Raw genomic sequence first — 26435 nt, forward strand, 5'->3', positions numbered from 1 at the left:
AGAAACGAAGAAAATGAGAGCAAGAGACGTTGCGTTGAGGGAGAGAGTGCTTGGTTTGTGGTTAGGCCTACCAGGCCAACAGCGTATGACCCACATCTCCCAATGTCCGTCCGTCTGTCTTGCCGCCAGCCGGCCTTTTGAAAAGCGCGGTCCTATCGCTAACCCAACAGCTCATGGCACTTCTGGTTGTAGTTAACGGTACACAACGCGTCTCCCGCGTAACCACGAGTCACGGTGCTACAATGCCGCTGCGGAAGCCAGTATGAATGCAGTGCTAGCTACGGCGAGCAGTGAAAGCCCCTCTCGGCCTCAGAGAAAGACTCGCTCCTGTCACAACACAAGCTTCTACTCCCTGATTCTCCTCCGCGCACCCAGCGCTGACGTAACGCTGGTCACGCTCCCATGAGGACGGCCTCTGCGTGAACCAATCCCCCTTTGCGTGAACCCTGGAGTTAATTAGGAGCGCTGGGTTCGTTTCTTTGCGTTAGGGCCGGCCCGCAGGGAGTCAAAGCACGGCCACAAGCCCTGAAGCAGCGTGCATCGTTCTTGTCTTTCGCCCTTTGCCGTACGAGATTCCTGGCGGCTGGTTGATGAAGAGCCCGATATGACGGTGTTGAAATCAAGTTGCTGCCCGCGGTGTGGTGTAGGCCCCTTTTGTTCGCCTGAATGGCCCGACGGGACCCCGAGCGACGGGTCACCGGCGTGCTCTTTTGTAGGGAGAAGCAGTTGGCGCCGGCACGCGTGTTCGCCCTGTTGACACAACCGCCGCGGAGGTATGCGGAGAAGCCACTTGCGTGGTTACAAAGACGCGAGAGTCTGGGGCGCGGGCGAGGTTTTCTTTCTCGCGTTTCCGCTTCTTGCTTCCTGGGTCAAGTAAGCGGCACTTGAAGCTGATTGACGGTTTCATCCACTGCTTCAACACTCCGTCGGTGGTGCGAATGGCAAGCGGGCAAGGCTGCGGGCGCGGCTCTGGATTGAAATCAAGTAAATAGCAGCGAAGTATTCGGCCAGTACACGGACTTGATTTTTTTACTCCGCAAAATATTGACATGTTCTTCTGGTGTTTCGGTATTTTACCACATACAGCAAATATTGGGCGCATAAAAATGTTTGTGTTACCCAGGCCTTCAGTTCCGCATACATCGGAATCAGAATCAGAAAAACCGCTTATTTGTTCGTTGATAATGTATGCATGAGTGACAATACTAAAGGAGTTACCATACCCAATGGCTGAAAATGGACCTCCGGAAAGTAATCGCATACGCAATCATTTTTAGAAATATTGGTAGTAGATCAAACAAATCAACCGAATTAACACACGGTCAAGCGTAACAGAAGACGTGGGACGTTGCATATTGACAATAAAAAGTGCGACTGCGGATATGACTGTAGAAAAAATTCAAGAATACCTGTTTTTAATACATGCAACGATAAAGAGAGTTTATGGTTTGTTGGCAGGGAATTCCAAAACACGAGAGAGGCAAATATCCGAATACATAAAAAGTTATTTAGAAACTGCTTCTTGTACTCATTTAAAGTATACTTCTGGCAGAAAACTTCAGCAAGAATATTGTTCAGGGACATTTGTTAGTTACACTACAAAGACAGCGCTCGATACGCTGTGCCGTGGTGGAATCATCGTGAAGCATGGAAGACGTAGACGACGCTGACGGTTAGGCTCGTGCCGTCGGTTCCCTGCCTTTCGTATCCGTTGTAAACCGCAACCTGTATAAACGTTTCGTAAATACAGCCTGTAAATTCCGCTCTCCCTTGTGAACTTGTGAACTTGTGGCGTAGTTGTTGCGCAGTAATTTTGTGTAAGGCTGTGTCTAGAGTGCCGCCCGACGGTTCTATAAGCACTCCACTATATCGACATCCGCCGTAGTTTTGTAAAGAAAATGACGCGTCCGGCACAACACGGCTCTACATAATGTAAAAGAGGTAAACCCACCTGAACTATCCTAACCTTACATAATATCACCTAACGAACACAAAGTAATCCTTTAAAGCACCAAAACGTAATCTTAGCCAATAAAACTGTAATTTAAGTTAAAGATAAAAAATATGCGAGGCAAGGGCCGGTCTGGAACCACCGTCCTTGGCATCAAGAAACTAAGACGGAACCCCTCCCTGCGACACAAATACCGACGTTTCGGGCTGTGTTAGCGTCGCCGCAAATATTAGAATATAGTCCGACGGCGCTTTAGCCATGCCTAGAACGCTGAGTTAGACCGCCGTTGGACGTCACTATACACACTGCTTTTGCATATAGATACCTGGTATGTTAGACTTTTTTCTTGTGCCAATGAAATCAGCGCCAAGTTTTTGTGGACTTGTGTAGAAATTACTCCATCACTATTTGATATGGTTTTCATATTTGCGTACAAATTTTGTATTTATTCCTGACTCCCTATGTGCCATAAAGCATTCGTATTGCTTTATAATGATCTCTGGCTCCGTCACTGCCTCAGCACGCTGCACATTGGTCGTCGTAATAATTTCCTGGAATAAAAGCCGCGAATTCAATTCAAACTGGGCCATCGGGCCTACAGTATTTTTGCCGATGTTGTCGTAATGAGCCATTCAGAGTGACGACACCATCGTTCGCCGTGCGATTTACAACCTATGTGTTTAAAACATTCTTGTTCTAATCCTTTTAGCGCATTTTCCTTTACAGATCACGAATCACCAATAATATAGGACTTGAAACTTTTGACACGTCGCGGTAAAAAACGAGAAAACAGACACGGCTATCTTTTAACTTGCATTACCGGCACTTTTGCTTTGTGGAACGCGTTCAAACGCGTTGCGCATACTTTTCAAGTGCTCTAAGCGGGATGTTAGGTTGTGCCGTTTGTATTCAGGTTGTTATGCACTATTTGACTAAAGGTACGCAGCGAGAAAGGTGGCTAACAGGCCAAAACAGCATACGGGCTACAAGCTGCCCATAAACTTACCTGTATTTGTAAAAACCACCTGTTGTTTTTTTTTTTCAGCGGGTGAAACAACATTAAATACATAAGTGTTATTTTCTTCATACATTCTGGGAATTAGGCCTCAGACGCCACGGCCCCCTACGGGTAGAAACTTGCCTGCTGCCACATCTTATAATAACAATCTCCCCACCACCATGGTTGTTGTTAAGTAGTTGTGCCTTAAACTTTTTAATATCATGTGGGTGTCAAATTGAAAGCAAATTTTTTTTTTTCTGTAATCCAAACCATTTGCTGCATACTAAAGGAAGCGTCATGAAATTGACGATGCAAATTAGCCCATTGCTGGCCTATTTTCCGAGTGTGAAAGGTGCTCATTAGGCCAATTAACCTACTTTAGCACGTAGACTGACGGAAGCAACGCTGAGAACGCTGCAATAAAGTAATTACCCGAAATAATTGTCCTCGTATCTATACCCGGGAAACATATTTAACACGGCTCACGGGACAGGGCGTATGGTGTGAATGTACTTATTTCCCTTTATCTTGAACGGGAAGTGTGGACATAAATACGGCTTTGCAGAGCAATTAATGAACAGTTGTGGCAAATTACCGATCTGTGACAACATTACCCTGCGCTGGTAATTTGTAAGATGCATCTCCAGCGTGATCAAGCTGACGAAACAAGACAAGGGGCCGTTAAACCGCCTATTATGGCGACAAAGCAGAGCTTCCGGGAGTCCCTTGTTTCTCTATATTTGCATAACCTGGTAAAAATGAACGTCGTTGCAATTTCCTATATAATTTGGCGTTAATGAAGAGTGACATCTGTATGTTTTGCTGGGAACTACGGTAAAAAAGGACGATACGCCCAGCCACCCATTACCGACACCAGCGCATACGCTTGAAGAAAAATACATCATCATCATCATCATCATACTCACGTTCATTGCAGGACGAAGACTCTCCAATTTACCTCGAAACGCTCCTGTCCTGTTCTTTTCGAGTACGCAGTTTACCCCCGAAGTTCCCTCTTTCATTCCTCCACCGGGTTATTGGCCTTCCAATACTTCTAGACGCATTTCATGGCATCCACTCTGTCACCCTATGCGTCCACCTGTTGTCGGTTCGTCTCACAACATGGCCAGCCCAAGTCAATTTCTTTTTCTTTATTTGAACTATTATATACTCAACCCTAGTTTGTTCTATGATCCAGGTGGCTCATTTTCTGTCCCTGAGCGTCACTCCTAACATTATTCGCTCCATGGCCGGTTGAGCCGACCTAACTTTGGTTTCTAGTTGTTTAGAAAGGCGCCAAGTTTGAGCTGTGTATGTCATCACCGGCAGTATGCGCTGGTTGCAGATTTTTCTTTTGAGTGACAGAGGTAGGTTATTTTCCATTATTTTGGTGTGCCTTCCGGGTGCTCCCCACCCATACCTGTTCTGCACCGTATTTTTCTCTCACGGTTGCGGTCAGCACTGACCATCGGTAGGAGGTAGTTATATTCTTTTCTTCTATCCTTTCATTCCCTAAGCTGATGGGAACGTTTCTGGGATGCTTATTCCTTATTACTTTAGATTTATTCATATTTCTTTTTTGCACCACGACAATGCTTTCTGATTGTAGTCCGTCAAGCATTGTTTGCAGGGGTTCTGCAGTCTCACTCAGCAAGACATTGTCGTCCTCAAACATCAAATGGCTCAAGTAGTCCCCGTTTATCCTTAGTCCCATGTTTTCCCAGTCACATTTTCTAAATCCCCCTCCAGACATGCTGCAAATAGTTTTGTAGAGGTGGTATTTCCCTGCGTTACTCCCTTTCGGATCGGAATTTTATCGCTTTGCTTGTGGAGCATTATCCTGCCCGTGCATTCCTTATATATGTGTGGTAGAAGTCTCATGTAGGTTTCCTCTATTCCGTGGTCTTGTAACGCTTCTAAAACGGCTGCGGCCGTTTTAGAAGCCGTGTTAGCAGAAATAAACCGTGAGCCTAAAGTCCGCGGTTACTATTAACAGCGAGAGCTGTCCTACAAGCCAGAAGTTTGGTGTTGGAGGAACAATCACCAAGAAAAAGAGGAGCGCTCATGGGCACGTGAACCGCGGTGACCGCTGAGCATTCACGGCACGCGCAGTCGCTTCAGCAAAAAAAAAACTGGCAAAAACCACGAGGAGAAAATGCCTTGCGCTAGTGAGCGCGTGCCTCGCAGCCATCGCCAAGTCCCTGGCTCGCGGAGTGTCCTTAGCAAACTTTAAAAAAAAACTCCAGCGCTGTTGTTAGTGTCACTTGATAAGATACAGAGTATCGTCACTGAGGCACGCAAGTGAGTAACGATGGCCATTTTGGGGTTTATCAGTGTTGCCAGATGGCGCATCTACGGCCTCACCGCTAACTTTGACGAGGTCATTTGTAAAGAACACTGCCGAAGATGCGGTAACACGGTATCTTTGGGCCGACTTCTGCAGCTGAAATGCTGCGCAAGCGCGTTGTCTTTATTCGCGTTCGGAACGACGCCAGTCACGCGCACCCGCAGAGCAGGGAGGACAAGCTGATACTCCCACAGTTGACCGACGGGAAACGCATAAACAACAAAATGGCCGTACCCATGAATAGTCTCAGTGTTAAACAAATGTCACGTGATGTGAACTGACCAATGATCACGGCGGGGTCACGGAACAATAGCAGAAAAGAGTTCCGATACTCTGTAACCTTATCTAGTGACACTAGCTGTTGTCAAGCGCTACCTTTGCTTGGCGTAAGGAACACGACGATATCGATGCATATGACGATGACTACCACAAGCACCAAGCAAAGAATCGACGAGCATGTAAAATAAACAAGTTCAAACTTGTACAAATGTTCGGGATGTGTCCTTCGGTGCTCACGTGTAAAGAAATCCTGCAGCTTCTTTATGGTTCAAGCCTTGCTTGACTTAGTGCGCGACTTAGTTGAGCTAATGTAATTCTACAACGCTGAGGATGACTTTGCATCCACCTCACGCCGCGAAGAAGGCGACGACCTCTTCGATGCATATGATGACGATTACTAGCACCGGAACTATACAAATAAACAATGATACTGAAACTTAACTACGGGTCCGGCAATGCTCACCTGCAAGAGCTTCGCCATTCAAGCTATGCGCTCGCAAGCTTCCCCGAACTTTTTCATACTGGAGCCCTATACAGAGTTGCACTGCTCCGTCTACTGAAGACGTCTGCTGTATTCTCAGATACTCCTGAGCATACTCGGTTGAGGTCTAAGAGCAGCAGGGCATAACGTACTGTCGGGAGCAACTTATTTTATACTCACTCGAATTGTGCGGGTAACATAGGCAGTCGTAGTTTCAGTTATTGACCGCGCACACAACTGCTCCTGTGTTTTCGTTTAAACAACTGAATCTTTCGAATCTTTCGGTGTAGGAGGCAATTTCCAAATAATTGCTGTCATTAAATTCAAAAGAAAAATTGTTAGTTTCCTGAACGAAACTAGATGTCTTGTTTTCTAGAATGACATTGCTAAAAAAAAGAACATAAAGTACACCTGAGATGCGCTGAGGTTCGATGAATTTGTACAAAGTAAGCGCCACGTCACACAAAAGTAGACTTGATGATGATGATAGTTGGGTTTTATTGGCGCAAGGCCGACTATGGGCAAAGAGCGCCAAAGAAGAAGTTACTGAATTATGATGAGACTGTAAGTACTAAAACATGTGACTAAAAGTAAAGGTGATGCAAAACAAAAGACAATGGAGATGGCTGGTGTATAGGGCCAGGGTGATTACACATGATATGACAAGAGCTGCAGGAAGTTTACCTCAGCTAAAAACTTAAATACACGTTGACTAGAAAACATTGGTTCGTCGGCTAAAAAGTATGATGGGTGCAAAGGAATGTGTCGTCTGTATAATTCAGGAAAATGTTTGTGTCGTGTTGTGTCAAGTGCCTTGCATGTGATTAGTATGTGGACTACGGATAGGCCCTTTCCACACCTGCTACACGTGGGTCCCGAAGTTCCAGTGAGCAGGTGGGAGTGCGTAACATGTGTGTGGCCTATCCGCAGCCTAGCCAGGGCGACTTCAGTGTATCTGTTGTGTGAGTCAGTTATGTAGCGTCCCAGTTGTGGTTTTATTATGTGTAGTTTGTTGTCTGTTTGTTGACTCCAGTGTAATTGCCATGTGTTACGAAGCTGTCGTCTGATGTGTGTCTTTAGGTCGGTGTAAGGTATTGTTGTTATGTCAACTGTGGACATGAGAGCAGCAGCACCAGCCATTTGATCAGCAGTCTCATTGCCAGGGATTCCACAGTGACCTGGTATCCAGCATATAGTTATTTGAAGATTTGAGGCATATGCAGTCATGAGTACCTTGAAAAGAGCATTGATCACATAGTTTTTTGACGACCTTCCTGATGACAGTGCCTGCACAACGCTTAGAGAATCTGTGTAGACGATTCTCTAAGCGTAGACTTCAAAAGTAGACTTCAAACAACACCACGTGGCAGTGCAACAAATGGTGCGTCTAAATCTGTCCGCGAATCACTGCTCGCAGCAGCGGCAGTGATGCCGGCGACCCCAATTCATTTCTGGTAGTGTCCTTGCTGCTTGTCGATGGCACATAGCAGAGGCGTGTCTCAGTTCGAAGCGTGTAACGCACTCGTTGTAAGCTTTCCTCGATGGGTCATGTGTGTGTGTGCAACGCCCATCCAAGTGACATCGTCTTCGGTGGCGAGCGTGCTCGCCTCTTGCCATGACGTATCTAGGAGACCTGCAGCGCCGAACTTACGAGCCAGACGGAAGCGGAGCACACTCCGCCTGTCACGTGACGAGGTAAAAGCGACGCAGAAGGCACGGCGCAGCAGACGACGCCCTTCGAGACACGAAGCAGACCAGGGCACGTATACGTTACGTTGCGTGCACACGGCTGGTTCCGCACCAGCAAACGGCAAATGGGCGACCGAACAGACCCGCCCCTGCTGTTACTTTTACTAAACGCATTTGCAAAACCTGTAGTCTATGCCGACATTTTGTTTGAAGAATAAAAAAACAAGTACAGCACCGTATCTTTGTGAAGCAGATTCATGGAAGCAAACGTCATGGTTTCGTTGAGCTCGTGTGTGAACCATACAAGCTGCGGTCACACATGGCACACCACCTTTTCCTTTTGACTCTGGAGCCCAGCGTTTGTAAACCGCATCTTTACCTACATTTCTTGTGAGGTAGCTCTATAGACCACTTCACGCCGTGGAGTTGCAAGGATATCCGAGCGCTCACGTCGGCAGGTGTCCAAATTGTGGCAGCAGAAAAACTGTAGCCGTTCTGGCCATATAGTTTCATACTAATACATATTGGTATGAAATTCCATAATTTCGGCGACGACATCGGTAGAAAATGTTGTCAAAATAGTCAAAGATAGAACACTGTACAGGATCCGGTGACGAATACCTGCAGTTTGTACTGTGTTGTGTACAAACATAAGTAAAGTCTATTTACAAACAGACGAATCGCGTGAATAGTAAGGGGATTGCTACACGACATAAATGAGCGATCAGAAAACAGAAGTAGTGGATGACAAACGCTGGGTCGTGGTGACATCGCACACGTAATTTTAACCCTCTCGAAATAGGTAAGCATCGAAATGTCAGTGTTTCTTCCAGGGTCGCATGCACAAACGTTGTCGCAATCTTTTAAATTAGATTTCTATTTTTATGCAAAATGTGCAATAGCGAGTACAACGCTAGGTGGTGGTAATAATTTGTGTGTTGTAAAGACGTTGTAAAGACGTTGTAGGGTCTCTCGGAGCACCACTTGCGGAAATCCTCATGCTTTCTAACCGCGCCATTTTGCCCCGATGGGCCTAAATTGAGACCTTATCCAGATCCCGTGCATAACTACGCGGTATTGCGGCACAAATTACACCGCACGGTGTAGTATAAACGGTGGGCATTATCAGCAAGCCTTTATGTACACTAGAAAACTGCACCCGTTACCAAGCCCCCCTGATGCGAGCCAGTTCAAATGCCAAAATGACCAGCGGCGTCCTTGGAGCTACAGAGCAAACTATCCATCATTCATTGTGATCTAACTACACTGTAATCAACCCTCTGTCCGAGCGGCTTGTTATTCGCAGCGCGTACAGCCACTCCAGGAACAGAACAATCCACAATGGGTTTAATGGATTTAAAAGGAACTGTGCCGCACCGCGCCCGACTATCTGATCCACGCCGAGCAGAAGAGAGCGTACAACTTTCGCTTGAAGCCAAGAAGCGCCGATCCACTTTGCAGGAGTTCTACCGGTCGGCCAAGTCGGCAGCGCCGCACGTGGCCCATTGGTTATGCATCGCGGGAACCGATCGGGATACCAATGGCGTTTCCGGAGCAGGCAGTACAATGGAAGCGGGCTGCAATGCAGTAACGCCCAGTTTAATAAAGGCGTACCATTAAGGGGCGGGGCAGACGATTGGTTATGCGAGGCGGGTTCAGGGCTGTTAGAAAGTGAGTGTTGAACAGTACGACTACTGAAGAGGAGAATTTCGTCTCGTGGTTGGATGTTTTCTGGACACGAAAGGTAAACGCGCGAGGACCAAAAGCAAGATCCAAACGTTCCCCCACCCTTTATTTAGTGCAGTCAAGTTTTGATAATATTCGTGTCATCTATAGCCCCTCCCTGGCAGATGAGATAGCGAACCATCCAAGAACCGATTGACCACACCTGATGTTTAAGCAAAGCACGCATGATAGTACTAGCGAATGCGTGATGCCGTGCGAAAGGTGTGGCCAGTACCGCAACAGTCGTCGGCATTGTTCCAAGGCACGCCTGCAATAAATATGCATTTGCCCTCTTTTGTCACTACAACGGCAATCTTTGCCTTCTCCGGGCCATTTCGATTTTTCGCTACATTTGTCACTTTACGGCGGCTGCACTGCTTTTTCTCTCTCTTTCTGAGAGCGGAGCGCTGGTTTCTCGTTCGGCAGGCAACTGCAAAGTTTTCGCCACGAAAGGTCGTCCTTTTGCCAAATGATTACGCGAGGAGCTGTGGCCAAAGCTTCAGCTAAGTGATCGTTTCCGGATTGGTTGCACTTTCGCAAAGCTGTGGGCCCTGCAGTTGGTACCCATGAGGGCATAGGGTGAAAATGCGCACTGAGGAGATTCCTTGGAGAGGAATAAAAGCCAAGAATAAAGACAAAAGGCACGCTGTCAATTTGAAAAACAAGGCCTTCGGCAGCGGGAATCATACCCCCATCATATCCTTCTCTCACACCTTTCTTCGTATGCTTCTTCCTTACTGTTAGACACATTTCACTTTCCCATCCACACGGGAAGCGAAAAATCTGCTAGATCCTAACTTCTCTTGCATTTAGGCATCTAGAACGAGTTTTCAAACGGTGCGAGCCTGTGCTGTGAAGTAATTTCATTTCCCTTGTAGTGCTGGACAATAAGATAAATCAAAGGGGAAAACGGTCTAAACACTTCTAGTGAAGCTCCCCGATCACCCATATAACACGACGCAGTTCGAGGTTTTTCCTTAATTTTATATTTTCTCCAAAATCACGCGCTGACTCAAAAGAACGCAAACGACACACCGCTGACGGCCTTACGTATGCTTTCTTCCGTTTGCAGATTCACTATGGGGGCACGGGGCGGTGCTGTAGCTTGCTTGGCTTTTGGGGTTGTACCCACGATATGCGGGTTAGAGGCACGTTTTTACGAGCGCTTTAAAGCAGCGAATTTAGGAGCGTTTTGATGCAACAATAACAATCATGCAACATCTTTGCTTTGAATAAAAACATGGTGTATTTTGCGCATGAACGAAGAAATTATTAGCGAGCCGTACATTGTGCCAAGCAAAAAGATGATCGGTGCCACTTTCCTAAATAAATGTGTTGGACGTATAGAACATTCATAGGTTGTGTTGAGAAACACCTTTGGTCAGTTTTCAGATGGAATGTACCGAACCTGCTTTAAGTATAACTGCCATTTATTCTGTCCAAACCTGAATTTTTAGACAGTTCGGTATCTTAATAAAGAAGGCTTTTATACCTTCTGTGTCTTTGTGCCCCTTTAAACGTTCTTCATCTCGTAAAAATAAAAATTTGTGAGCAGCGCTGATGATCAAGGCACTTGTAGGAAGTATTAAAATAGTATTTCTGCTTGTGCGTGGTTGCCATTTCTCACAACTTTTGTTTCGTACACTTCCAAATAGATAGTAAAGGGGTTCACAAAAGACAAGACAAACCGGGAGAAAACGGCCCTCATTTGAAAAAAATCGCGTCGTGATAATTACGTTCATTTCCGTATTTGAACATGCCACGTCGTTTTGAAATGGCAAACTAATTATGTCCTCCTAAATAGCATTTCAATGGCCTGCAAATACCGTTAAAACATTTCAACTGCTCCCCACAACCTCAGATCAAGTTTTACAACACCTGGTACGGCTGCGCCAAGACTCTAGCAGCTTAGCTTCCACCATTAACAGAACTACGAGACCTAGCGGGACTCAAGTAGCACATTATAGACATCGCACTAGACTTTTCCCTCTTCTCCGTGCTCCAGACTCACTACTTGCCCTGCCCTCGTACGAAATAGGTGCGCGCAAGGCGCATGCGTATTCGACTTCCGGCGGTGCTGTCTGTGAATAATCTGGGTTCCGGTACGAACTCGTCGAATCTGGGCCACCGCCGGCCGCGTGACGCCTTGACTAAGGTCGGCATGGGTGAGGCCGCTTCGTGGCAAAGAATTATATTGCGCCTGCCCAACAACGTCGAGAGCTTGTCATGTTACAGCCGGTTGCAGCCGAGGAAAATGCGGACCATGCGCGTTCCATGCGTGCACGTCATATCGGCTATGTGGAAAAAAGGAGATCACACGAACAGGAAATATACTTCCTCTACGTAAGCCCGTAAATATCCAACTGTACCTTTGCCTGCATTTGATGAAGTAAACATCGTTGCTAGACCCCCAGCATTCGTGCCGCGGTTGTGCAATCGTGCAATTGTGCAATTGCCCTACGGCAGCAATCATTCAATTGAACAATTGTGTTTAATTGTGCAATTTCCTTTCCCAATACCTACCCTAAAGCGGAAGCAAACATTGAAACAACCGCTGAAGGGAACATTTAGTTCGTATCGTTGAACCAAAATAAAACTGAAATGTAGGAACGGGTGAAACAAAATACAGCGCTGAGAAAGGCATTATAAAGCTGAATCTCTCTGTTTATTGTTCTTGGCTGTCTTGCCAAAAGGTGACGAGAGTGAAATCCTGTTTTCAAAGAAACCTGTGCTAAGGATGCAAATTTTGTAACTATGTCAGTATTTATTGGTGAAACTTTCTGTAATTTAGTTGTTATTTCCAGTTTTAGTGATTTGATGTGTCCAGGCGTTAGATAAATTGTCATAACTTCGCGCCTCGGGTTATTTTTTGTTTGCGAATATTTTCAATCTTACATATTTTTAAGACTACTCGCGCGCTGGCGCTTAAGTCAACTTCCGTCATTCTACAAGTTGCACCCTTTATGTGAAAAGTAAACAAATTTTTATATAAATGTTTCCGAGATGCAGGTCGTGCTTTGTGTCTGCCTGTTTTTCATGCACTGCTGTTATATTCTAGAAGCACAACTCCGCTTTCCCACATTTTACAGGCATGCAGAAATCACAATTTTACAAATTACTGCTGTTACTGGCATAGTGAGTTCGTTTAAAAAATAATTATGTATACACCATTGCAATTTTTCACTGATTCTTGGTTTTTAATCATAATTTGTTCCTTAAAGGGACCCTGCAACACTTTAGATAAGCGCTTTTGCTCTTTCCTTCCCGACTGGAAGCACTGCGAAAGCTATAGTTCGCCAGCAAGGAACGGAACTGCGTGATTTGCTCGTCGCACCAGATACGCCTTCCGTTTCGCCTTTTTTTTTTTAAAGTTAGTATCGAAAAGCGTTTATTGCTGCAACTAAAGGAAGACCGGCCAACAGCCGCTACATGGCCTTAATGACGTCATTCGAGCCGTCGAAGAACGTCAAGACCGGGAAAGAGAGAAAAATCTTTTTAGCGAGTTTGAAAGTTATCTGATGTGCGCAGAGCAGTAATTTTTGTCTGAGGTACTTTGCGACCCCCTAATCTAAGTACACGGTGTGTTGGTGACTACGTTCTGCAAGCACTTAAGATTTGAAAAAATGTTGGGAAAAGTGTTGCAGGGTCCCTTTAATATACGTAACATGTATGTTGACTCCTTTTTTGTGAAAGCAAAAATGGAAACACGGGAATTTGGGAAATTAACTGCAGCAAAAAACGTCTATGAAACGCCTTTTGTGAGGTGACGGCTGGTGCCACTGTAATAAAATCTCTGCTCACTGCTGACATGGCTGTCCCAATTTTTTGCGATGTTTGAGTTCGCTTGCCCACCTTTTTAACTGCATTTTTGTTACCAAACATTTAGTTTTATATTATGCGAGTGATGAAGCTTTTTAAGCTACGTTCTGTGCAGAAACGAACAAAATACTTTCAAGTCGTCTTAATATACAATTGGCAGCAGTCAAGACACGTGTCTCTGTCGTGTTAAAAAAAATTAATGGCCTGCACCAAGACTTACAATTTATAATGCGCCTATTTCGAAACCTATTTACGTGAATGTTCCTTGCAGAGGCAGTGATATTCTCCCCTGTGCCTTTTCCTCCAGAACGACAGAACGTGGAGTGATTCAACAAGGTTAAGATAGTCGGATCTCTTGCGACGCTGAATACAAAACAATGGTCGTATTTCGAAACAGGAACCACAATTTGCACCTACGACTGGTTTCTTGACTCGATCCGCGGACGCTGTGCACATGCTACGAGAAATGTTGGTATAGAATGGAGGAAAGAATAAATGGAGCATGGTTGAAATCCTATTTGTAATTCCTCGAGCTATATGCATGAAACCTGCATAAAACTTTGATAGTTTTAAAACACCAATGCAATAATAATTTTTGTCTCTTGAGGGAATGACAGCGCTCCTATCGCCTGGATTCTTGAGAAATAGATCGTTTTTGAATAACTTCTGTAATTTATGGCCGCGTATTTCGTTTCATTTTGATTTTGCTACAAAAATAAACAGTTTGTGCGTTCGTGGGCCGTATGCCTGCTCTGTATGTTTCAAATTAGTGTGAGCGAACATTCATGAAGCCTTTTATTGTTCATATGCTCGAAGGCTCCCCTCCCAGGTGACGTGCAAAGAAAGCGATGTGGCTCGCGTAGATAACCAGAAGCTGGTGAAAGTCATTTCGAGGATCAGAAAAAAGGTCAACCGACCCCGTCTTCTGTGCGGATTAAAAGTACCTAAAGTGAAATAACAAGGAGACTCCCACTCCGGCCTTCACCCCTCAAAACAGATTTTGTGTGGCTTCAACGTTCCTGAAAGCGTGCGCACGCGGGCAAGCGAGACAACGAAAAAGACGAAACAAGGACTCGCGTTGTCCTGGGTTGGCGAGCATCAACCGTGACGGGACATGCTCGCGCTCACCGCGCACATGTTCCTGTCACAAGGAACACCGTCTGCGTGCTCACGCACGGAGTGTGCGTGAGAGCCTGAGAGGTCGAGTACTTCTCCAGAGCACGAGCGGTAGACAAAGAAGGCAGCAAACAAACAGCTCCTTATGCACACGGACAAGTCGCTAGCTTTCAAGCAAACTGGAAGGGTAGACCGCTGCACTACCTCAAGCGCGGTCCGCATTCGTGGTCGTTGTGTTGCGGACTTTCAGTAGCGTTTCCTGGCTGTCTGCAGCGCTGCGCTTGCCACCGTGAAAGAAGAGACAGAAGCGACACGCTTGAACATCAAGGAAAAAAAGCGTGCTCGCACTCAGATCTCTGCGCTGCTCACCTCCTTTTCCCGGCGTCATTCTGCCCGAGGCCGTGTCCTTAGCCCGATTGTGTCGCCTTAATCCTCGTATTTTAAGACGACAGATATGCCGGGGAGCGTGTCCTTCCGTAACGCTCTAGTTCAATTGTGGTTGACAAAGGCTCTGAGCTACCATTCTTGATTTGCCACGTAATTGTTATTGATGTGTTCAGCGTTTGCTGACCCCAATAATAGTGCCTCGAAGGGTTTAAACTTAGCCGAAATGCTGTTTCTCGAAAGAAAATTCACATTCGAGCTCGCATTTTGTGTTTTGCAAGCATCATGGAAGAAGAACGTAAAAGTGTTGCTTTTCAGCCGACCATACACAATCATGTAGGCTACACTTCTCGGCCTACTTCAAAGCTCAGAGTTCAGTATCGTTTCGACTCAATCGTACAAGGCAATGAACTTGTTATCTTGTAATTGTGAACGTCTACTTTTGTAAACAGTACCAGGGTTGTTAGCCGTGGCGTAATGCATCCCTTGAAGGTAAGAAATCTTGGCGCATGGTTTTCATGCAGAGAAGAACACTGTCAAAGGAAAGCAGGGGACACCGTAAGGATTCTTACTTGTGAGGCTGACTTTCCGGAGTGGTCTCCTTGCGTCGACGACATTTGTGAAGCTCAAAAGGGCCACGAAGGCCAGGAAGAACCACCTGGGTTTCTGAAAAGCAAAACAGCAGACACGTGAGCATGTATCTCAGCATAACAAAAGGTTGAATATTTCTGAGCGATTTCTCGGTAACATTACTCTGTTATGTTTTCGATGAACACTTCGGACAAAAGAAAAAGAAGCATAAAAGGCTTCTAAACTTTTCTGTGGCTACTGAGGTGGCTTTCCTCAGCACACTTTAATCGTAAATGTCTGCAGTCTACGACAATGCTTTTCTTTATTTCTTAGATATATTTCAACGGCATAGCATAGAATCCAAGGAAACAATGCGAGAACCAGAAACATCTGTGGATTTCCTTCGGGACAGGCACGTATACCATGCAGACCTCTTCCCTTGCGTGTAATAAACAAAAACTAAGATCACAAATCCTAAACCGACATTACTTGGGGCGACGTACAGTGTCAACATTATTGTATTTTTTTTTTCAAATTCTGGATTTTTTTTGTTACGTCTAATCGTTTCCCTTACGGCACGTAATTTACATCGCTTTAATATTGTGCTGGGGAATGAATAAGACTCTCCTAATTGCTAAAGGTACGCCATCTATGCGCGCGTATGTTACATCTACGCGTACAGAAGCATTAGTCACCAATGAAAATCAACGTCGCTCTACCGATTTTAATTTCTGTTTTGCCGTTGTAAACCGAACACCATCTTTTAAACAAAATTACGACAATTCAGTCTGCTGTTACAGTGTAAACGTGAGTAAAAAACCATAAAAATCCAAATGTCCGCTTGTTGTTCCCGATAGGAGAACAAACCGGTCTGAATGGGCGAAACAAGCCTACATGTCGATTCTTTATTCTTTCAGCATTCTTCACAGTCACTTAGCACGAAATCGGAAAGATAAGGCGCCGAGATAGAGATGGATTTCCCACTTCCTCATTCATTTCAGTGCTTAGCGACTATTTCTGGCAGAAATAAGCGGAAAGCCCGACATTAAAACTGAAACGACGATTCGTTTATTTTATCGCCACTTCTTTAAACACGCACTGAGGCTGGTTGCCTCCCAATATTTCGGTGAGTAACGACGTGGAGATTGCTATCTCCCCTGGCGCACTTTCACCTAAAGATAATGCTGCTGTTCCGTTTTAATTCCGCCCTCTTTGGGCCTCCGCACAGAGCCGGCCCTAACATTCTGGTTTTCTTCGCGTAATTTTTCTTTGCGCCCTCTTTTCGGTCTGTTTTCTTGGAGATGGTAGTGGCTCTATTCATTGGGCTCACTCTACGGCCGCCATCCCTCCTAGAAAGCCTATTAAATCTCGCATGCACCGCTCGTCGTCAGCCGGTATGCAGCCGTAACCGTGCCACTGAAATTAAATCCGAGCTTCTCTTTTTTGACATCGACGTTGGCAGCAGTACGCGAAAGTACTGTTAAAACGCATCATGGAAGAAAAAACGAGAACTTCGATTCCACACGAAAGGTTTATACCAAGCCGAATGTTGCGTGAGCCTTCTTAGCTTTCAATTCCCGCCTAACGCAGACAGTTCCATAAAACTCTTGCGACCTGCACCTTTTCTTGTTATTAACAAATCATCCACGCGCACCCAGAGGCATCCTTGAAAGCCGTATATTTTCGAAGGAAATCCCGCAGGACCGGCAGGCCTGCAAGCGGTATTTGAGCCAGATGTATTCGCTTTTCGTTTTTTGTACTTTGGATCCCGGTGGACGATTGTAATTCACCCTCGGGCAGTGTCTTCTTTCTTGGAAAATCAAGGACTGTGCGCGCGCGACGGATTTAGTTCTCCGACATTTATTACCGGCAGTTGCAATCATCGCCATCGGCAGTGGTCGTTCATAGTGGGAGATTTAGGGCTGGTAGGTTGGGCATAAAGCTTTGCTTTATGAAAATTTTATAACGCTTTATGAAAGTTCCATAAAGCAGCCTGCACTGAATTGCTGCGGGGATGGAACTTTCATGTACAGCAAGCGGGAGCCTGCCTACATGAGTGAGTGAGTGAGTGAGTGAGTGAGTGAGTGAGTGAGTGAGTGAGTGAGTGAGTGAGTGAGTGAGTGAGTGAGTGAGTGAGTGAGTGAGTGAGTGAGTGAGTGAGTGAGTGAGTGAGTGAGTGAGTGAGTGAGTGAGTGAGTGAGTGAGTGAGTGAGTGAGTGAGTGAGTGAGTGAGTGAGTGAGTGAGTGAGTGAGTGAGTGAGTGAGTGAGTGAGTGAGTGAGTGAGTGATCTATTCATTGGCAGGTATGATTATTTTATTCTGCCCTTTTATGGCGTTAGTGAAACGCGCAACTTTCAGGTTAGCTATACGAGCGCAACTCCCGTTGTGTCACTTCGGCTGGCGGCAGCAATTCGCCTTACTGTCATTTTGTGTGCGCGACAGTCGAGAAAAATACCCGCTAAATACTTTAAGCTTACTGATAGTTTATTTCGATCTCGGTTCTCATCATACAAAACGCTGTGGGGCTCTCCCACTTCACGGACCACTTCTATAAAAATATCACGAGTATAAATTATCCCCTCATTAAACAAACCACTAGCTTCAAAAACAGCATGCGATCCTAGCGCTATACATTTTAAGCAATAATGCCGAGAGTTGATTTTATTTGTTGGCCAGTACGAACTTATTCTACCCGGGAACATGAGGCTACGTTTGAACGTGAAGTAATCCACTGTTGAAATCAAGCATACCGCACTCAGGGTAAAAAGAAACAAGAAAAACAACAATGTACGTGGTCAGATTACCTCTATATAGAGTACACTAAGGCCACTCAAGAGTAAAGCACGCACGAGCTCTAAGTCAGTGCTACTAAAAAAATCCGGTGCCGAAACAGGTCACTGGCAGAAATCATGGAAACTTAATTAAACAAGGCAGCCACTTTCAGCATTCCATCTTGAGAATGAGATCATTCGTCTTGTTCGTCCTTTCGCGTCTTTGTGTCCCTGCGAGGTTCCGCTACCACCGCTACAAGGTACCGCATGTGTAGCCAAGCAGAGAAAATGTGCAACAGCACGGAACGCCGCTATTACGCATATTTGTGAAACAGGCCGCAGCGGCGAAGTATGTCGGGAGCGCCATTACTTTGGTGGCTAGTCGGACTGGCAGTTGCAATTATCCCTGGTTGAGATCTATGCGGCCCGCACTGCAAACAATATCCTCTCAACCGCGCGTAAACCACGTCACTAGCTCCACGTTGGCCTTTTGTTGTTGTTGTTGGGCTTACAAAATTGGTTGTCCACGAAGGATGAGGTCGGTGATGTTATCCTTTTAAGGTATTTATGCTCGCACTTTCTAATCAAATAATTATCATGTTTTCTTTAGGCATGAGTGGCACTAAGCCAAAAAAATCCAGGAGCATTCCGTTTCAGTTCAAAGAAAACACCTGTAAACTCGAAATTTGTCAAAAGCAACAGTTTTATTTTTTAGCGTGCACTTCGGACTGTGAAGTTAATAATATTTCAAGCGCCAAAATATGGTACTGCGTACGCTGCTTTAAACCCAGCCCTTAACAGGAACAGCATTGTGATGTTCCTTTCCGCAATTTATGAGGCGTGTACGGAAATTCCTTCTTCCACGCGTCCCCCGTCGACTAAGTATAGAAGCACACCGTAACACGGGAAGAAAGTTCGTTAGTTGTGGTTTGTCTGCTGCAGTCCCTATTCACTTTTACGAGCCCAAAGCCCTCGTTCGCTTGTTCACAGCGGGCGTCGAGAAAAAACACCGACGCCGAATTGAGTTACTGCCGCGTTCCACGGCCTTGCATGCAGACGGCCAAACAGAATAGCGGCCGCAGAGCAGACAACCAACTTTTCAATTCAGAGACAGCAAAAAAACTATTATGCTCGGCGCCGACCTTTTCCTTGCCTCTTTCTTCGCGAAACGAAACGAAGTGGAGCTGGTTTTAGTTGCTGTCTACAATACCTGATGCGTGACTGTGGTGTCCTTAGGGAAAATAAGATCCGTGTTCTTTATACACGCTGTGTTTTTACCTTTCGTGTTATTACTGTGCTGCGACAGTAATTCGTCATACCTTTGATGACAGTTCCTGCTGCTGTCACAAGAGAGAGCAAGCATTCTTAAACGGGACAGAAGATGCCAGCCCTGTGCACAAAGCTGAACAACTAAAAACGCAAGCTCTGTTTTCAGTTCTAGATTAAAATAGGGCCCCGAAATCAGAGAAATACCTATAGTAGCTACAAACATATATGCTTCGACCTCTGTGTTAAGGTTTACAGTTGCGTTCGTAGGATACTATCGATCATAAAATCAACTTCGCACAAACTAGACAGTACGAGAGCAAAAGAAGATACAATAAGCGCTGCTTGTGTCTTCATGTGTTCTCGTGCTGTTTAGTCCGTGTGCAGTTGATTTTATGATAGACCCCTGTTCAATTAATCTCAGACTACGACGATGGTGTCATTTTTTGATAAACTATGTACGTAGCACGAGGTACAGTAAACAAACAGGAGACCAGAAGTAGAAAACTTCAAGAGTGAGATGGCAACAAAAATTATGTTCACGCGGTCGACGTTTAGACGCCAACTGATCATTGTACATGCCTCCCTCATGCACTTCCATGCCATCGTCCTGAATTCAAGGCTATAATCGATTGCTAAGCGCGTGCTTTCTCTGCTTTATCTTGACCTGACGAAAAGAAGAAGGTTTATTGCCATTAACGGTCATATACCCATCAGCCGACAAGCGCTTAGTTATCTAAAACGGACTCAACAGAAATAGGATGTGAGCGCTGGTATTTATAGTACTGGCACGAGTTCCTACAGCTTCCAGACAGCAGAAAGAGAAAAGGGCGGATATTGGTTGCCTTTTTTAGGTTTCAGATATTCTGACGGAGACCCGGTTATTTGCAGAAAGCGTTGCTATTCTTGACCTACTTGTAACAACTCAATTTTCCCGTTCGTACTGAAACGTGCCCGAGAACCTATAACCGAACGCGCAGAGGCTAAAGAAACCAATATCACTCACAGCCCGCTGCCTCCGTGATCAGCCAAGTGTGGAGGGAGGGCCTCACTTTTTCCCGTGCCCCGTATCCGCTTTCAATTACGGTCGCTCCGTGCATGCTTTTCTTTTCTTATCTTGAAGACATCCCGAGTGTTTGCGTTTCCCTCTACACTCCAAGTGCTTGCGGGAACCGCTCAGTACTTCAGAGCGCATACATAGAGACAATCTAGCATCGGTGGGCAGCAGAGCATTCAAGCTGATTGATTGCCTTATTCCGACTGTTCTATTTTTCTGTAGCTGGGGCCGTAGCTCTGTGAATGTTGAGAACATAATTTACCCGGTTAATGTGTACAATTTTATTATATTTACAAATGAAATTTTAGAACAAAACAAAACGTGGATTCTGCTGTCCGAAATTCTCTAGAGGCTGACGAAAGCTGCGTGCCAATGTTCTCTTTTCAAAATGCCGATGAACGCATAGCTATAGCAATCACAGCGTGATGATGAATTATTAAAGCGAAGCTTTCTGTGCCTAACTGATGGCGACGTTGCCCCAAAACGCACTGCAGAAAAGCCAACTGTCTCTGCTGATGATGATGACCGTTGGCGAAGTGAAAGATGATTGAAATGCGCAGCTTTCTCTGGTCAAAAGTCAATGTCTCCAATGTGACCAAGAGATTGTGCCGCCAGTGGCATCAGATATCCTAAATCCAAATCGTTACGCCGAAAACTCACCGTAGGAAAGCCACGTTACAAAATGGGTTTCTACAAAGCCCCGTCAAGCCCTCAAGAAAAAACTCCTCCCGTGGTCGGAATCGAACCCGGATACCTCGCGTTGGAGAGCCGACATCTATACGATTGCGCCAATCCAGCATGGTCGAAGCGGTTTAGATTTTAATATTTGATCTACGTTGCACAGCACAGAGCTTCACGTTTTAATCATTCTTTCTCTCAAAAAAGCGGCTTTGAAAAAGTTCAGGCACCTGGAGAGGACCGCTACTTCAGCTCGGTAAATACCACGAAGGCAACTTTATTTATAAGAGGAAAAAGGCATATACTGCGTTAACATGGCAAAAGGATGGCAACAGCACAAACGACAATGCCTACAGCAGCTTGAATGAAGGAAAGACAACGACAACGATTAGCGTATCGAATGTGTGCCGTCGTCGCTTTATTCCGCCCTTGTCAACTCCACGCAATTTCTTTCTTTTCCATCGTGAGCCAATAAACCCACAACAACGTCATTTACAGGGCAAGCTTGCATCTGTTTCGAACATCCGCGACATTCACGTTCCCATTATCGCGACGTCACCCCGCACACGTGACCGCTTCCTTGCCGCCCCTCAGGGGCAACGACATTGGTGGGAACGAAAACGGCGCCAACCTTGTACCGTGCTTGACACGACGCTACCTAGACTTCTCGCAGGTCTCGTCACCCTTCGAAACACCTTTGTTCTTTTAGGAGAAACAAAAAAAGACGCCGTAAGGAGAGCAAAACAACAAAAGGGGGTTGAAACGCAAACCCAACGACCACGTGCGGGGCACGCTCCTTCTCTCTGAGAGCCCGTGTACCGCTGGCATTGTTCTTCGGCCGTTCTCGCGCCCTTGCCGAAGCTTGCATTCACGCACCGAACGCGTCAAGTTCAGGCACTGTCGTCGTGGCCGCCCGCTGACTGCCTATTGCGAAACTTTCTACCGCCTCAGCTCGTGTGTATACACATGTCGTGGACGGACAGCAGACAATGGACAAATTACGGAGCTGCACGAAAGATATGTGCCCTTGTCCACCCTCCGGGTCAGACCACTCACGCCGGATTGTTGTTCCTTTCCGAGCGCTAGCTAGATCGATGCCTTCGTGGCGAGTGTCCACACGCCGCCGATAACACGCCGGCCGCCGGGGGTCAGCGGGCAGATACGTTCGTGAGAAAGGTCACGGGAGGCCCGTCGATTCCATCCCGACGGGGCAATAAAATACCGGATGAGAACAACACGCTCTCACTTCTTGCGGTCGCCTCGCTGATTAGTCTACGTGTTCCTCGCGCCTTTGGTTGGAAATATGTGTCTTTCGTATGTTTGCTTCTTTGGACTCACCTGCCTGTTGTGCGTTGGTGGTGCGTGTTAGAAGGTGTTCATTGATACGGACCTCTCGGTGGCCTTGCTTTTTCTCAAGGAAGATGGACGCATCCTCTTCGACCTCGACGACCGCCCACCTGAAGCTGTGAGCTTATAGCCTACATTGATTGCCTTGCGTGACCGGTAAGTGGCTTGAGCCATCGCCTTCACGTCCAAGGTGTCATGAAATGCGCGCGTCTTTTAAAGTCAGGAAAAAACACGTCAGTCTTTTTACGACGTGTTTCCTCTGTACAGACCATTTCACGAGTAATTGGTTTTGGTTATAGGCCAAGTACCACGTTCGCAGATGTGTGTCCCAGAACCATTACGCAATGGTGTTTGCTTTATATGACGCCCTCTAGAAACCAATGTGTGCCTTATAAAGCGCACGCAAGGATAACTGTCATACAATGTTTTTAGGCTTTTAATACCAACATGACCTCTATAACATGTCGTCGTTGAAAGAGGTCTGAAACGTTGACAACATCCAATTGAAAAGTAACAAAATAAATTAGCTACCTCAACGTGCTGCTTCATGACAAAGGGACTAGTTACGCAGAATTTGTCGTGCATTACTCCAGCTATTATATTAGGCTAAGTTAGCGCACTACTAATAAATTGAAATTTTAAAATCACGCCTGGAAAAGATAAAACACAAATAGTGTGAGTATACCCACCCCGGTGCTGTGATCAGCAGATGGAACAAAACACGTACGCATGATGTGACCTTTTCTTGTTACTTTCGTAGCAGGCGGCTACGAGCAACGAACGGAAAAACACCGCACTCACGACCTCCCTGCTTATGGGCTATCGAACCGACTGCAAGGCCCTTCAGGCAGAAGGCGCACATTCGGATCTTCCATTAGGGCGCATGAAAGCCTGATCCCTCCTTGGGTCCGTAGATTGCTGACAGACGCAAAGCCTCGGCAAAGTTTCGTTCCCACGGAGGATACCTCGCATCGCCTCGCCACCTGCCTTGCGGAAGTACGCCCACGCCAGCATCCTTGGTCTTCAAAGTTAGTGTGGCCAAGAAGTGCACCATGCGGCCTGTTATTGGGAAAAGTTGCGTCTGGCTCCCCCGATCAAGGTTGGCCACACATGCGCTGAAGCCGCCAAGGACGGCCAACCTCGATGTAACCTGAAGCGCAATACCGCACACTTAAGGTCACTCCTGTCGACAATGGAGAAGTATCGGTTGCGCAATGCGTCGTGTGGCTGTCGATTTGGCAGTTGGAAGGAAGGAAGCCCTTCGGAGCCCTTTGCATCTTCCGGCACTCCATTTCTTTTCTTTTTGGACTCATCTCCCATTGAAGGCTGAATTAATCGTCGATCCGTACAAATACACTTTCGCGGTACCTTGTGCCAATGTTTATCGAGCTGTATTCCGTACGCCATGCCGCTTATTGTAATTAATGTGAAATTTAAAACGCTGGCTCAGGTGTTATGTTATTCTGGCCGTGGAATGGATCAAGTTGCTTCCTTGCTAGGATCTGGCATCTTACGTTACTTTCTCTGAAATAGTGGTAGATTGATGGGTGTGTGTTTTTGGCAGCTTTAAACCTTTGTAACTACATATATTAACTTACACTAAATCTTGGTTTTGCAGTATGCTGAGGGTATATTGCTCACTGATATTTGCACCTGGAGGAAACTGGGCAATCCTCCTTAATAGAACGCACAGAAAACTGCTTGCCGGAATTTTAGAAGACCATCTCCAAATTTTCGGCGATAGTTGACGACCTTATCCGCCTTTCAGTCGAAGATCCGAAATATACACGTACACTCTGTTTTGCATCAGTGGACAATACAAACGACTACTGGAGAGCACCAACGCTATGTGATGACTTCTTGCTTAGCGCTCGACAGTGTGCCCACGCTTTTCACAAAGATTTCCGCAGGGGGAACAGCACAATAGTATTATACACAGGTGCCTGCATGCACTTACCAAAATAATCGTACTCTTTGGCAGTGCTCTAAACTTGTACTCATCCACAACCAGAAACTAAATGGCGGGAAATTGGATGTCATAACGCCTCACCACGGAATTCTCTCTAGTCTGTATAGCCTCTTGGATTTGTTTTTAGGTGTATGGACCAGAAATTGGAAACAGAAGTGAGCGTCTGTAGCAAGTAAACTTCTTCTCTTAAGTCAATGCCAAATTTTGAAGTCACGTGACATCATTCGCAGCCTTTTACAATGTATAAAATGTAAAGATTTTTACGTAACTGATGCCGCGAATCACAAAAATAGGCTAGACAAGCTGCGCTGAAATTTGTGCGAGAAAATGTCGAAATATGTGCGGCAGAGTCGCATTACGACACGCTGATGCATTTTTTACTTGCTTGCTCATGTTAAAACCAACTCGCGGCATTGAAGTTCGTGAAGATGATTTTGGTCATTTCTATTAGAGTAAGAATTCATTACATACCATAATTTTGTGCAATGTAAGCCTATTTTGCATCTTTCGGTATCTTAATACCTCATTGCTTTAACCATTTTAATTGCGATATTGTTACCGGTTGTTTTTGATACCCTACTGTTAAATGTCTGAATTTATTTTCAAGATTTGTTTGTGTTTTTCAGTTCTTGTACAAATCAAAGGTGGGTCTTCATTCATTGAAATATCTTGAGAAAAAACGGTAAAGAAGGCAGTTCATAACAAAATGTTGTAATAATTGTATCTGCTCCCGTTGTAATGTGCAGTCACAATGCAGCATTGTTTAAATTGAGAGGCATCAAATCCAACAATGAAATTGTTTTTTTTTCGTACAATTTCGAACGAAATCATCAACTAAGATGGAAAGTACGGTGCCAATTTATTTGAAATGACAAACTTGTGTAAAATAGAACATTTTAATACAAGTCACATAACCCCCGTTTCCGGGTAATGTCAAAGTAATACGGCAGTAAAAGTTTCCTACGTGTTGATAAAATTTCTCCGTAACCATACCACACGGAACAAAAGCAGGGAATAACTTCTTCTGCTATCGTCACGTCGTCTCAGTTATGCGGTCATGCATAACTCGTTCCCTGCTGCAAGCAACAAAGGAAAAACAGAGGCGTGAAAACGCAGCTGCTGCCGGGCGCGACGACGGGGCATAAACCAGACGGGGAAAAGCGCTAACGTCTCCGGAGCCCTCGCGGGGGCCGTTAGTGTCCATTTCCGCGTTCGAAACGGCCGCTGGTGAGGCGCCACCGCAACCAAGCGGCCCCGCCGCGAGGCTCTGTCCGGAAGCGCCCGACCCAGAGCAGCAGCCCGAGGGCCTTTTCCTTCCTTCTCGTCTTGCGTATTTCCATCAGTTTTTTAGTGCATTCCGCTCGTTGCAAGCTGAATGCCTTGAGTGACCACTATCTGAACACGTCAGAATGAAAGGAAGGAGGTTTCACTGCGTGCCTGCGTTTGATTGCTGAAGATAACACGGTGTCAGTCTATGGAGCTCGCCCTTAACGCCAATCACACACGAGAAAGAAAAGCGATGGGTTGACACTGGCCACGTCACTCGCTCTGAGCGAAGTCCCTGTGGACGCTTCCGTGCATTCCGTTGGATGAGCTTCGTCCTTGTTGATATCTTGTTTCAAAATGAAACTTCCTTTCCTTGCATGTCTGTGTGAGGGCACATACTTTGCCCGTATGCAACCGGTGTTATGTGTACCTGCACACTCATTAAAGGGGGCATGAAACAGGCGTACCACCCTCAATCTAATAGCGTCAAAGTTTTGTCAAACTTGTGAAAGGGCCAGACGTTACGGCCGTGCTTAGCGCCTTTCAGCGTGGTTAGAGGTGAAAAAAGTACTGAAGAGTTTTTGACAACAAGAAGGATTGTACGGGAGAATGTGTACTGCGCGCCACTCCGAATAGGCTCTATACCCTTTTTTTTCGAAGAATAAGCATATAGTGCTTTTTAAAAAAAACATGCCGAAAGAAAATGAGGAACTGGACGGG

General features: G+C 45.8%; 1 protein-coding gene across 2 annotated transcripts in view; it reads right to left on the reverse strand.

Moving 5' to 3' along the window:
* Cht7 (chitinase 7) overlaps positions 1 to 26435 on the reverse strand; it is a 138069-nt gene that overhangs the window by 25654 nt on the left and 85980 nt on the right. For both annotated transcript variants that reach the window (XM_077669871.1, XM_077669870.1), the window contains exon 2: positions 15364 to 15457. In XM_077669871.1, coding sequence (XP_077525997.1) covers positions 15364 to 15457 — 94 coding nt within the window. The remainder of the gene's footprint in view (positions 1 to 15363; positions 15458 to 26435) is intronic.

Source organism: Haemaphysalis longicornis, unplaced genomic scaffold (genome assembly GCF_048455015.1).
Source record: "Haemaphysalis longicornis isolate Haplotype H1 unplaced genomic scaffold, Haemaphysalis longicornis Haplotype H1 scaffold_5, whole genome shotgun sequence".
NCBI lineage: Eukaryota > Metazoa > Arthropoda > Arachnida > Ixodida > Ixodidae > Haemaphysalis > Haemaphysalis longicornis.